General features: G+C 44.6%; 1 protein-coding gene across 2 annotated transcripts in view; it reads right to left on the reverse strand.

The window, feature by feature from the left end:
- Nucleotides 1-8,616: 8,616 nt before the first annotated feature.
- LOC132823149 (programmed cell death protein 4-like) overlaps nucleotides 8,617-13,830 on the reverse strand; it is a 30,278-nt gene continuing 25,064 nt past the window's right edge. For both annotated transcript variants that reach the window (XM_060836718.1, XM_060836717.1), the window contains exons 10-11: nucleotides 13,412-13,551; nucleotides 8,617-9,131 (exon numbers count right to left, since the gene is read on the reverse strand). In XM_060836718.1, the coding sequence (XP_060692701.1) occupies nucleotides 9,071-9,131; nucleotides 13,412-13,551 (201 nt within the window). In that variant the 3' untranslated portion in view covers nucleotides 8,617-9,070. The remainder of the gene's footprint in view (nucleotides 9,132-13,411; nucleotides 13,552-13,830) is intronic.

The raw sequence follows: 13,830 nt of genomic DNA on the forward strand, positions 1-13,830 counted from the left end.
TATGTCAGTCCAGCCACTTCATTTCCATCCCCAGCCAGATCCATTCTATTTCATTACAAAGAGGTGAATCTATAAAACAACAGACATGCACACATACTTATTCTCTTTAGTGGTGGTCAATATAATCTTTTTAGTTCTAACCATTCTCTTTAATTTCTGTAGAAGGCACCTGCAATTACAAACAGGATCCACTGTGAGCTGGTAAGAAGTAGCTTAGTCATTGAGGACCCAGAGTAGCTACTGGTGGATGGGTATTGTTCTGACTGAAGGGATCTGTGAGTGGGCATCCCACAGGGATCAGTGCTGAGACCCTTCTTGTTCGTAATATATATGTGTAAATGATTTGGAGGAAAATGTAGGTGGCCCGATTGGTAAGTTTGTGGAGGGCATAAAGATTGATGGAGGTGTGGACAGTGAGGAGGACTGATAGAGGATACAGCAGGATATACAGTGGCTGGAGACTTGGATGGAGAAATGGCAGTTTAATGGAGTTTAATCCAGACAAATGCGAGGCGATGCATTTTGGAAGATCTAATGCAGGAAGGAAGTATCCAGTAAATGGTAGAACCCTTAGCAGCATCAACATGCACAGGGATCGAGATGTACAGGTTCACAGTTCCCTGCAAGTGGCAACACAAGTGGATGAGGTGGTCAAGAAGTCATATGACACACTTACCTTCATTGGTCAGACCAGAGAGTATAAAAATCGGCAAGTCACATTGCAGCACTATAGAACTTTACTTCGCCCACGTTTGGAATATTGTGGACAGAAATCAGAGTTAACATTTTGGGTTGAGTAATCCTCTGAGGAAGGGTCACTTGACCTGAAACGTTAACTCTGATTTCTCTGCAATTTCGGGTTTTGTTTCCAATTTATTTCAGTTTTCATTTGGAATATTGTGTGCGGTTCTGGTCGCCACAATACCAGAAAGATGTGGAGGCCTCAGAGAGGGTACAGAAACAGTTTACTGTTTACTGGTTTGGAGGGTTTTAGCTATGAGGAGAGATTGGACAAATTTGGTTTGTTTTCACTTGAAAGTTGAAGGATGAGGGGTGACCTGATAGAGATTTACAAAATTATGAGAGGCATGGATAGAATGAATAGTCAAGAGTCTTTTTTTTCCAGGGTAGACAAGGCATCTGGATGGATATATAAATAGGAAGGGTTTTTGAGGGATATCGACCAAGCGCTGGCAAATGGGACTAGATTAGGTTGGAGTATCTGGTCGGCATGGACGAGTTGGACCAAAGGGTCTATTTCAGTGCTGTACATCTCTATGACTAGGGGATGAAAGTTTAAAATAAAAGGGGTTACGTTTAAAGGAGACGTGAGAGGTTTTTTTTAAGAGACAGAGGTTGCTAAGTGCCTGGAACGTGCTGCCAAAGAAGGTGGTGCAGGCAGACATAACAGCAATATTCAAGAGGCACCCTGACAGATATATGAACAGGCAGCGAACAGTGTGATACAGAGTAGAGCAAAAGGTTTTTAGTTTAGACGGACATCATGTGTCAGCACAGGTTTGGTGGGCCAAAAGACCTTGTTCCTGTGATTGTTCCCTCCTGTGCCATAAGTCTGTTGTCTACAACACACCTGTCAAGCCCCCTGGGATGTTACAGGTACCAGTTTCCTCTGAGGTTTGTAAAGTTTGACCTATTCAGGTTCCCAGGAGGGAAATGTATTGCTCTCTGTGGAACCCAGCCTATCCCTTACACCTCCCCCCGCCCCAGCCCCAGTCACTATCTGCACACATTCCTATCACCCTTGCACTTCTATTGGCCGTGCACACTGGAACAGATCGTGGGGCAAAACGAGACACATGCCGGATCACAGGGATATACTCTGTCCCTGGGGTTGAATGCACAGTGGGTTGCGGCTCCGTGGGATTTAGCGGCCCACACTAACCTGGGTATTCCTGATCCAGAGACAGGGGAGTTCCAGCTCCGGCTGCTGAGTGGGCTAAAGGAACTGAACCAATAAGGAAGCACAAGGTTAGACTGACAAAAGAAGGGGAGGGGTAACTAAGAGTGTCTGCGAGTAGCAAAGGAAGCGGGATAGGACCCGAGGAAAGCAGAGATGGGGAAACGGAAGAGAGATGATGAGAGTAGCTAACAGAGGGAAGATTAACAGAAAACAGTGAGTTGACAACTTCAAAGAGGCATGTTGAAAGTAATAAGGTGTGACAGGGAGAGCAACAAAGTGAGGGAGGAATAAGAGGAGTTACAAAAGAAGAGAAACTCAAAGTGAGAACTAAAAGGTTGAGAAACAAAGGAAGAGAAATAGAGTAACCAACCTGTCTCAAAACGAGAGTAATATGTGGCCAAGTGACAGTCTAAGAATAGCAGAGTGTAAGAGTAACAAAACGAGAATAACAAGACTGGTCAAGTGTTAGTAACGAGGCAAAAGCAACAGTGCAGGAAATGATTTATAATATACATTTGGTTCCTTGATAGTTCATTGAGTTGTATCCATCAAGAGGATGAGATAGTGTACAGGGACTAAGAGTGGATTTATTAACCAACATTTAAAACTAAAGGCCAAACCGCCCTAGTTCTACAAGACAATGGGCTGCTGTCTCATTAGAGAGAGACAACTGGTGGTGGTTTAACCCAAGGGCTATCCCACCTCAGGTCAGGGAAGAGGTTGAAAAAGAAAGACCTGCATAATAACCTCAGCCTGTGCAGGAATTGAATCCATGCTGTTGGCATCTCCTTGCATCACAGACCAGCTCAGTCAACTGAGCCAACTGACCCCTGATTTAATATATCAGTAAAAGAACAGCCACAATTAGAGGGGTTAAACTATTTACATGTCCTAATCAGTCACCCACTGATTTAGGTTGTGCATGGGGCAGCGTGGTGGCTCAGTGGTTAGCGCTGCTGCCTCACAGCACCAGGGACCTGGGTTCAATTCCCACCTCGGGCGGCTGTCTGTGTGAAGTTTGCACATTCTCCCTGAGTCTGGGTGGGTTTCCTCTGGGTGCTTTCCTCCCACAATCCAAAGATGTGCAGGCCAATTGAATTGGCCGTGCTAAATTGGCCCTAGTGCTAGGTGCATTAGTCAGGGGTAAATAAAGGGTGGGGGTCTGGGTGGGTTACTCTTCAGAGGGTCAGTGTGGACTTCTTGGGCCAAAGGGATGTTTCCATACTGGAGGACTTGTGCATGTTATCAAGTTAATATTGATAAGTTCAAAAATCACACAAAACTAGGTTATCGACCAACAGGCTTATTTGAAAACACTAGCTCTTGGAGCTCTGCTTCTTCAGCAGGTGTTAGAGAGGAAGACCTTAGACACAGAGTTAATAAGGAAAAGATCAAAAGGGTCATACAACTCATGCAAACGGATTGAACACATTTAAGATGGCTCTTAAATCTTTAATCAGAATGGAGGTGCAGGTTTTGATTGATTAATCTGCAAATCACAGAACCTTTTTCAAGTCACTGCACTGAGACAACTTAAGGTGTTATCACTGTAAAGGAGGAAACTCATTAGTCTGTAACCTGGTGTCGTGATTTTTAACCTTGTCCAATCCAAGTCATCTTTATTAGTATGGATTGGCTCAGGATTTCTGGTCACACATTGTAAATGTGTGTGTGAATTGGGCTGGGTTACATTGATTCCATCTACTGCAATAAAAAGAATGGCCACTTATTATTGAGAGGAGGAGACTGGGCTTCGCTGCCGCGGAACATTCTGAGTAGTTGGACCGTTCCGTTTCACCTGTCCTTTGTGGAGAAATTTATCAAGAAAAAACACCTTTGACCACAAGTCCATCAGGAAGTGGTCAGCATGTAGTGTCCTTGAGACCCTTCGGGAAAAGGAGAGGGTGGATCCTATCGAGCGGTTCCCTGAGCAGACTGTCAAAGCCATTTGGCAGAATGCCTCATCACCAGAACTTTCCAACAAGCACCAAGACATGGCTTGACTGGTGGTGAGAAGGGCTTTGCCTGTGAGATCCTTTATGCACGCCTGGACTCTCAGCCGCACCGCATGCTGCCCTCGTAGCAGCCGTGGGGGTGGGACAAGACTGTCACACACCTCCTTCTGGAATATGCCTATGCAGAGGAATGCAGTGGTGTTTGTCGAGGTTCGTCCCGAGCAGCGCCGTGACGCGGGACTCCGTGCTCTATGGTCTGTTCCCCGGGACGCACACCGAGACGAACATCAACTGTGCCTGGAGGATCATCAACTCTGGGAAGGACGCTCTCTGGGCGGTGCGAAACCTGTTGATCTTCCAGCTGAAGGAGTTCACCCCGACTGAGTGTTGCAGACTGGCACATTCCAAGGTCCAGGACTACGTGTTAAAGGACGCGCTGAAGCTTGGGGCAGCTGCCGCCAAGGCGTGGTGGGAAAAGACCACTGTGTAACATCTGCCTGCCTAAGAATAGGGGCCCACCCAGTCATGTGGGCTCCTCTGACACCTCAGCAGAAGGGCTGGATAGTTAAGGTACAGGAAAAATAAATTTCCATGTCTGTATGTAAAGCAACGTAATGTATGCACAAGAATGTCATAACCAATTGTAAAGAGATCCAAATAATTTTATAAAAACCTTATTCATATTGAAATAAAAAAAAGTTTCTCCAGTCAGGAGATTGAGCACTTTTGAAATTCTTTGTCCCACTGGCCAGTGAATGTCATTTGGTGAATATATATATTTTTTAATTTTATCTTTTTTATATATAACTGCATAGCAGCTGGTATCCCATCACCAAGTCCCCCTTTATTCACTTGTGCACAGTATTCTAGCTGTGGCCCAGCCATCTCAGGGTCAGCCCCCCTGAACTGAGGAGCTAATCATCTCCTACTTCTATTTTTTTCCCTTTTTCTTTATCCCCACCCTATTGCCTAACTGCGGTGGTGCTCATATTTTCATTTGGTGAGTATATTCAAGGCAGAGCTGAATGTAACCATAAAGCATAGGGAATTAAGAAAGGTGGGAGGATGGTAAAGTTGGGTTGAGTAAATGATGAACAGGTGTCTTCAAGGGGTCTGCTCTTACTCTTTTTTTATTACTAATCTTTGAGTTTTACTGCTCAGTGGGTTTGACAGTACTGTCGATATGCAGAGCTTGTGAGCAGAAAAAGTATATCAAACGTTCATTGTCTAAGTTATAAACTGATTGTTAAAGCTTACTGCTAGTTATGGCTAGATCTTTGGAATCAGTCACTTGAATGCTAACGCAGATCTCTTACCATACAATATCTTCATAGAATCCCTACAATGTAGAAACAGGCCCTTCAGCCCTACAAGTCCACACTGACCCTCCAAAGAGTAACCCACCTGGACCCATTTCCCACTCTGTTACTTGACATTTCCCCCAACTAATGTGCCTAACTTGCACATCTTTGGATTGTGGGAGGAAACCAGAACACCTGGAGGAAACCCATGCAGACACAGAGAGAACGTGCAAACTCCACACAGATAGTCGCCTGAGTCCCTGGAACTGTGAGGCAGCAGTGCTAACCACTGAGCCACCATGCCGCATCTTGGCCTGAGAGATCTTGTGGTGCAGGAAGTAGCGTTTTGCCTCTGACCCAGAAACTCCAGGTTCACAACCATCAGGTCCTGGACTGTGACTGTGCCTATGCCTTCAAGGATGCAATCAAACAAGTTGAGTATCAGTTTCTAACAAGCCAGAGACAGACAGTAACACTGCCAGTGATTTTGGGTCAACTGTGTATTGGAAAGACAGTTGATGTCCCTACCATTATGATCATAACTCTGAACAAAATGCCTGTAAAAGAGCAAGTTGCCACAGTAACTCAGACTCAGTGAATTGTGGTGACACTACCAACACCATCTAGTCTATGTGTAATCTCCAGGCGACTTGCATAGGGCACAGTGCAAACAGGCAGACTGAACTGGTATCCTTGGGGACAATCTCAAACAGGGAGAAAGTGAGGACTGCAGATGCTGGAGATCAGAGTCAAGAGTGTGGCACTGGAAAAGCACAGCAGGCCAGGCAGCATCCAAGGAGCAGGAGAATCGATGTTTCGGGCAAAGCCCTTCATCAGGAATTCCTGTGGCACAAGCCATGCAATCTCACAAGCCTCCTCCATCATTCAATAACATAAACTTCAAAATCTACTTTACTCTCCTGCATTATCCCCATACCCCTTAGAATCTAGAATACTATTGATTTTAGCTTTATCTATATACAACAATACAAAGAAAAATCTGTGTTATCAGTGCAGATGGTGAAAAAAACTGGGGAAACACAGTTCAATTGCACCAGACCTCACGATTTGATTAGATTCTTCTCTTGCTTCCCAAGATATTCTGTTCTTCAGTCTCCATTCTCTAGATTCTTTCACTTCTTTGCAGTAGGCACAGGGTGATTAGTACACTAATTACAAAGACTTGTGGTTATTGGTTAAAGGCATCAGCTTATAGCAACTGGTGGGAGGGAAAACAGGTTTTCTGCAGGCTTCTGTCATTTTTCACTACAGAGCAATACACAGAGAATCTGCTCCTTCCAGTCTGAAAAAACTTTTCCCCATATTGTTTACATTCACGAGGAACCAGAGAAACGATGACTTTCGGCATCCACAATTGCACAAACCTATCAGCTACCAATCTCACTCTGTGGATGCACCAATGCTATGCCATCTTGCAAAGCAACAGTGTAAACACAACTCACAATGAGTTCAAGTAACTTACTTTTAAAAGTGCAGCAATTGCTCCACAATCCTTAGTCTTAAAGGAGGCCTTACAACATGACTCCCCTATCCTAAACAAATAGGCACAGATGATATCACAAAACAAAACCTTTTATCTCAGCAAGGAGTCACAAAATAGAGAAAGATGGTCCTATGATTAACATGCATCCGAGGGAAGTTAGACATGGATCATACATCTCTTAAACCAATTAGAAATAAGCCTTGGCTCAACTAGGCCAATCAGAATATAACAACAATGATCACACTGCATATTGTGGCTTGGAGAGTTAATATAAAGCAGGTCTCATTGACCAATGTGTGCACTAAACTGCTGTCTGTTAGAAAACTGTAAACCCCAGATGTATGGGAGAGACACCAAAAGTCAACTCCACAACCTGAGGTAAACTGGAAAACAAAGGCTGTTGTAAAGTCATTGCCCTGCTTTGTTACGTATTACTTTATAAGTTCAGTAAAGTTTCCTGAGTTGCCTCATCAGACTGCAGGAATAATAAATCTCAAACAAATAGCTGAGAAAGGGATGAGCTTAAACTTTAATCTAAATCTTAAATGAGGAATGGATTATTTTGCTTTTTTAAATTAAAAGATGTCAGCATAATTTCTAAGATGCATTCGAAACACTGCAGCAGAAAGTCCCTGATGACACTTTACTGCTGAGTTGAGGGAATGCTGGATTATACAAGGGTGGTGTCTTTCCTATCTTGGGATTCCAACGCATAAGTTTAAAAACAAATCATTTGTCCTTCTACCATCATTGTGATTATCTATGCATTATTATTTGACTGTTGAAAGAACTTTACTGAGCAAAACAGATTCCACATTTTCCACAGCATTAACTGCACTCCAAAAATACTTTGTTGACTGTCAAACACTTTAGCCTATCCAGAGGTCACAAAAGGCCGTGTGTGCGTGTTAACCCACCCCGACCCCAGGCACAGGGCGTCCGTGTTAACCCACCCCGACCCCGGGCACAGGGTGTGCGTAAATAACCCACTCCGACACCAGGCACAGGGTGTACGTAAATAACCCACCCCGACCCCGGGCACAGGGTGTACGTAAATAACCCACCTCGACCCCAGGCACAGGGTGTGTGTAAATAACCCACCTCGACCCCGGGCACAGGGTGTGTGTAAATAACCCACCCTGACACCGGGCACAGGGTGTGTAAATAACCCACCTCGACCCCGGGCACAGGGTGTGTGTAAATAACCCACCCTGACACCGGGCACAGGGTGTGTAAATAACCCACCTTGACCCCAGGCACAGGGTGTACATAAATAACCCACCCAACACCGGGCACAGGGCGTCCGTGTTAACCCACTCCGACCCCGGGCACAGGGCGTGCGTAATAACCCACCCCGACCTCGACCCCGGGCACAGGGCATCCGTGTTAACCCACCCCGACCACAGGCACAGGGCGTGCGTAAATAACCCACCCCGACCTCGACCCCGGGCACAGGGCATCCGTGTTAACCCACCCCGACCACAGGCACAGGGCGTGCGTAAATAACCCCCCTCGGCCCCGGGCACAAAGCGGTGCGTAAATAACTCACCTCGGCCCCGGGCACAGGGTGTGCGTAAGTAACCCACCCCGACCACGGTCACAGGGTGTGCGTAAGTAACCCACCCTGACCACGGTCACAGGGCGTGCGTAAGTAACCCACCCTGACCACGGTCACAGGGCGTGCGTAAATAATCCACCCCGACCCCGGGCACAGGGCGTGCGTAAATAACCCACCTTGACCCCGGGCCCAGCGTGTGCGTAAATAACCCACCCCAAACCTGGGCATAGGTCATGCGTAAATAACCCACCCCGAGCCCGAGCACAGGGTGTGCCTGCTAACCCACCCTGACCCTGAACACAGCCTCAATCTGCCTGTGTGTCAATCCACCTTTGGGCCCATGGTTGTTTGGATTATTAAAGATCAGACTTGAGGAGTGAAATGTAACACTTTATTGTCAAGAGGTCATAAAAGATTATAAAATGCCCCAAACTGCAATTACACAGTTGACCTTTGTATATGGCAACATGCTCAAAATAAAACAAAATCCTTAAAATAAGGTCTAATTTGACATGACGCTCATTCCTGATGGGAAACACTTCGACGTCTCACATTCCACTGACCTCGGTTCTATATTGTGCCCTTGAGTATCGACTGCCCAAGACCTGTCCTCAGATCAGCACAGCCAAGTTCAGAAGCACATTTTTAGCAGGTTTGCCATTATTAAAACAATGAAAGGAAGGCATCCCAATTAACTGGAATCTTTCTGCCCGCTCATTTCTTTGCCTTTTCTTTTTATTCCGTGGAACCCAGATGCGACTCTTGCTGCACCTCAGATATAGATAGCCTACACTTTGCTGAGGTGCACCCATAGCGACGTCTAGGTGCCTCTTACTGGTCAACCTGAATGACACAGTTACTCCCGTCCTCATTCACAGCGGGCTTGGCTTCTCTGGAGGTGGGGGACAGAAAGAAAATCACAATCACCAAACAGAAACACCGGGCATAGAGAATAAACAAACACTCCAGCTGAATCTCTGGATTCTGGAGTGATATTATGATAGGTAGCTAACATCCATAGATAGCAAATATCACCACAATATTTAAAAAGGGGCCAAAAAAGAAGTCATGGAATTGTGGACCTGTCAGCATTACATCAGCAGTAGGAAAAAAGGTTAGAATCTATTATGGAGGATGGAATAAATAGAGACTTTGATAATGATGCGATTGGGCGTGGATTTACAAATGGGAAATCACATTTGGTGAGTTTGTTTATAATGTCTTCAAAAAACTAAAGTTGATAAAGGAGAGTTGGTGGACTTACTATAGATACATTTTCAGAAGGTTTATGATAAAGTCTGTTACAGGAGGATGGTTAGAAAGATTAAAGCCCATGGAAGTGGAGATGATATGCTGGCTTGGATTAAAGATTGGCTAACACAGAATACAGAGAAGGAATAAATGAACCATTCTTGGGTTCACAGATTGTGGGGTACTGCAAGGATCAGCACTCTGGCCCCAGTGGTTCACAATATAGATCAATGGTTTGCACACAGAAATTAAATATAGGATTTATCAATTTGTAAATGATACAAAGCTAAGAAGGAATGTGTGTTGTGAGGAATATGCAAAGAAATTTCAGGAGGATTTGGACAGACTTAATGAATAGGCAAGAATATTAAAGATGAGATATTAACATGAAAAATTAGAGTTATCCACTTTGGTATGAGAAACAGACGTGCGGAGTACTCTTTAAAATGTTACAAAGTCAGAAAGTATAAATGTACAATGGCACCTAGGTTATTGTAGAGACATTACCAAAGGTTAACATTCAGGTGCAACAATGTATTAGCAAAGTTACTGGAATGTTAGTCTTTATTGAAATAGGATTTGACTACAATTGCTTCAATTGTATAGGAGCTTCATTAGACTGCACATGGAGTACAGTGTGCAGTTTTGGTCCCTTTAATTCAGGAAAGATATTAATCACCAGACAGGAAGTGCAATAATAGGTTACCAGACTTGTTCTCGGGATGGTGGGACTGTTCAATGATGAGGCATTGAGAAAAGTGGTCTTCCCTTCTCAAGTTACAAAGAATGAGAGGTGATCTCATTCAAACCGAGAAAATACTTAAAAGGGATATCCAGCTAAGATGGTTCCCCCCATGAAGGAGTTGAGAACTAAGGGCCACTATTTAAAAATAAAGGGGATACTACTTAAGTGCAAAATGAGGAAAACTTATTTTACTCAGAAGATTGTTAACCTTTGGAATTCTGTACCACAAAGGGTTGTGGAGGCTTAGTCCTTGAGTCTGATTAATATAGAGATTGGTACGTTTCTGCTTACCAGTGGTGTACATTGTTTATAGGGTAAAAGGCATTGTAGCATTCAATCAGCCATGTGAATCGTGGGGCAGGTTCAATGGGCTGAATGGCCTTCCTGTTTCTTTGTTCTAAAATAGTATTCTGCAATAAGAACAACTTTATAGATACTACTTGGAATTCAGAAAGGACCACAGAAATTTAAAATTAAACAAATCAGACATTGGTACTTACCTGGCATCTTCTTAAATCAGTTCTATTTGTCTCAATTATACAATGTTTTAGTGAGGTCTACATTCTCACTACACTCTGGCTAAAGAAATTTCTCCTTAAGTTTTAATTGGACTTATTCACAACTATCTTAGAGGCACAATCTGTAGCATTGAGCTCTCCCACAAATTGATACACCTTCTGTATATTCATCTTAAAAAGTCTGTCAACGTTTTAAGGATCTCTCAATTCAGCCTTTTTTTTAAAAAAAACAGAAAGACTACCAGAGTATTCAACCTCTCCTGACAATCATAACTTGTTAATCTTAGTAATTCTTGTCAAACTTTTTATGGCACTTTGTCCAGATGAACAACAGCAGCTCCAAGTGCAATTCTCTGAATGATTTCTGCAGGTTTCCATTTCACCACAAGGGGGCCACCTCCACAAGTCATGACTAAAAAGGTAGGCAATAAACTGATGGGCAACTTCATAAGAAACAAAGTCAGAGTTGTATAGCACAGAGAAAGGCCCTTTGGCCCATCAATTCTGCACCAGTGAAAAACAACCACTTGTCTTGGATGCTCTGGTTGCTAAAGCCCTCGTTCATGATGTTGTCAACAGTAGACCAGACCCTCCAGCCCAGCCTCCCACTGTCCAATCTTTTGTGAAATTTAGTCCATCCAAATCTCTGCTGCCTACATCCTAACTCACACCAAATTTCATCCACCTGCCACGTCCATGGTCACCGACCTAAACCGACTCCCAATCTGACAATGTCCCCAGTTCATAATTTGCACCTTGGTGTTCAAATCCCTCAGCGGTCACCTTACTGCTGCCTCCTCCTCCAGCCCTCAATCCTCCTTGACCTCTGCACCCTCCAATTCTACCTCCTTTTCTCACCAGGTGTCAATACATTGTAGTCCCTGTTCGCGCCCTCCACGCTCCTTGAACCTTTGAGCTTGCTCTTGTCACCAAACCTGATAACTGCTGATAATGAATCCAAGCTATTGTTTATGCCATAACACATGTTAATATGGAGGACAATGGATTATGAACTGTAAATGTTCAGATCCCAACGTCATTGACAGGAGAGGTGACTACAAAGGTTTGGGATGGAACCGACAATGTTGTCCTTAACAAACTAACCTTCTGAAGGTACAGTGCCTTGACTTGAATGCACTATCTAAAGCATAACTTCCACCCGTTTGTGTCTAGAGTCAGGAAATTTAATGGGGAACATATACTATAAGCTACCCCTTTTCGTTCGGTGTCTGCTCATGAGTTTCCTGATCCCTGACCAGGCCTCAAAACCTCTTAGTTCCTCATCAGTCCCTGGGTACACCTGCTAACTCCAAAAGTGAAAAAAAAACAGGTGAACCAGTAAAACTGGCTCATTCTGTTCTTTGTATTACAGAGAGAAGCACTGGAAGAGGGTCTGGAAGTTTATTAAGTCAAAAATCAAATAGGAAACCGCTGTTAGTTTTTCTCCACTTGAGCCCTGACTTGCTTAAACTAATTGTACAGTATTCCCACTGTACCGCGGAGATACATTCCAACATCGACCTTGGAACCCCAAAGTCACAGATAGTCACGAACCCATTCATTTCAATGGAAAACCGAACCTTCCAGGCAGTCTCCTGGTCCCTGGTTCTGGAATGTTCCCTATCATATGTTCGGGCCACAGTAAGCCCTGTGTAACTGAAACTGCGGAAACTGATCCGCGGTAGCATGGTGGTGCAGTGGTTAGCACTGCTGCCTCACTGCGGCAGGCACACGGGTTCGATTCCAGCCTCGGGCAGCTGTCTGTGTGGAGTCTGCACATTCTCCCCGTGTCTGTGGGGGTTTCCTCCCACAGTCCAAAGATGTACAGGTTAGGGTGAATTGACCATGCTAAATTGCTCATAGTGTTCAGGGATGTGTAGGTTAGGTAAATATAGAGTAATGGGTTTGAGTGGGAGACTCTTCAGAGGGTCAGTGTGGACTTGTTGGGCTGAAGGGCCTGTTTCCATACTGCAGGGATTCTAAGGATATTACGGTCGGCCTGTACTAAAGCCAGGTTTAGGATACTGGAGCTTTTGTTTTATTTCTTTATGTAATGTGACCATCCCCAGGTATTTATTTCCCATCCCTAGTTGCCCTTGAGGAGGGTGGTGGGCTCCTCCTTGAGCCACTGCACTGCAGTCCATGTACTGTTTGGGAGAGAATTCCAGGATTCTGACCCGGTGACAGTGAAGGAATGACAATATATTTCCAATTTCAGGCTGGTGAGGGGCTTGGAGGAGAACGTGCAGGTCGTGGCATTCCCAGGTAACGTTACCTTTGTTTTTTTTAAATAGTAGGGTTTGTAAGATGCTGTTGAAGGATCCTCGGAAAACTTCTGCGGTGCCTCGTGTAGATGGTACACACTGCAGCTATTGAGCAGCAAGGGTGGAGGGAGTGGATGTTTACGGTGCCAAATAAATGCACTGATCACTCCTGGAGGGTGTCAAGCTTCTTGTGTTGTTAGAACTGCACTCATCCAGGTGGGTGGGGGTATTCCTGAGATGTCAGCCTTTTAGTTGCTGGACAAATCAGGAGGTGAGTTACTTACCGCAAAGTTTCCACCTTCCACTTTCCTCGGCTCAGACACACCCTGCAATGGTATTACATTTCTGAAGTGCCAGCTTTCTCCTTAACAAGTTCAAATGTTTCATATCCTACCGTGTTGGGCACTGATCCTGGAGTGCTTTGGTGATGACCCCTTGTTGGTGACAATGGTTCACAAAACTTTTCAGAGTGCTGTAAGAGTTTGGTGCATCGAGACTGATGTCTGGCATAGCAGTAAACACCCGCTTGAATCCCTGTGGAGGGAAAAGGGAGGGGGAAGAGAGGCAGATGGCATCTTAGTAAGTCACGGATAGAAAGAGTTGCATTTAAATATATACGTCACCTCAGGACATTCCAAAGCACTTTACATCCATGAGGTTTTTTTGAAATCACCGTTGCAACATGAAGAGAAGAGCAGCCAATTTGTGAAAAGCAAGATCCCACAAGCATGATCTCATTATAACAGTGACCAGATCATCAGTGTTGGGAGTGCTGCTTTAGGGTTAGGTGTCACACACAGGACACCAAGGAGA

The sequence above is a fragment of the Hemiscyllium ocellatum genome, chromosome 16 (genome assembly GCF_020745735.1).
Source record: "Hemiscyllium ocellatum isolate sHemOce1 chromosome 16, sHemOce1.pat.X.cur, whole genome shotgun sequence".
Taxonomy (NCBI): Eukaryota; Metazoa; Chordata; class Chondrichthyes; order Orectolobiformes; family Hemiscylliidae; genus Hemiscyllium; species Hemiscyllium ocellatum.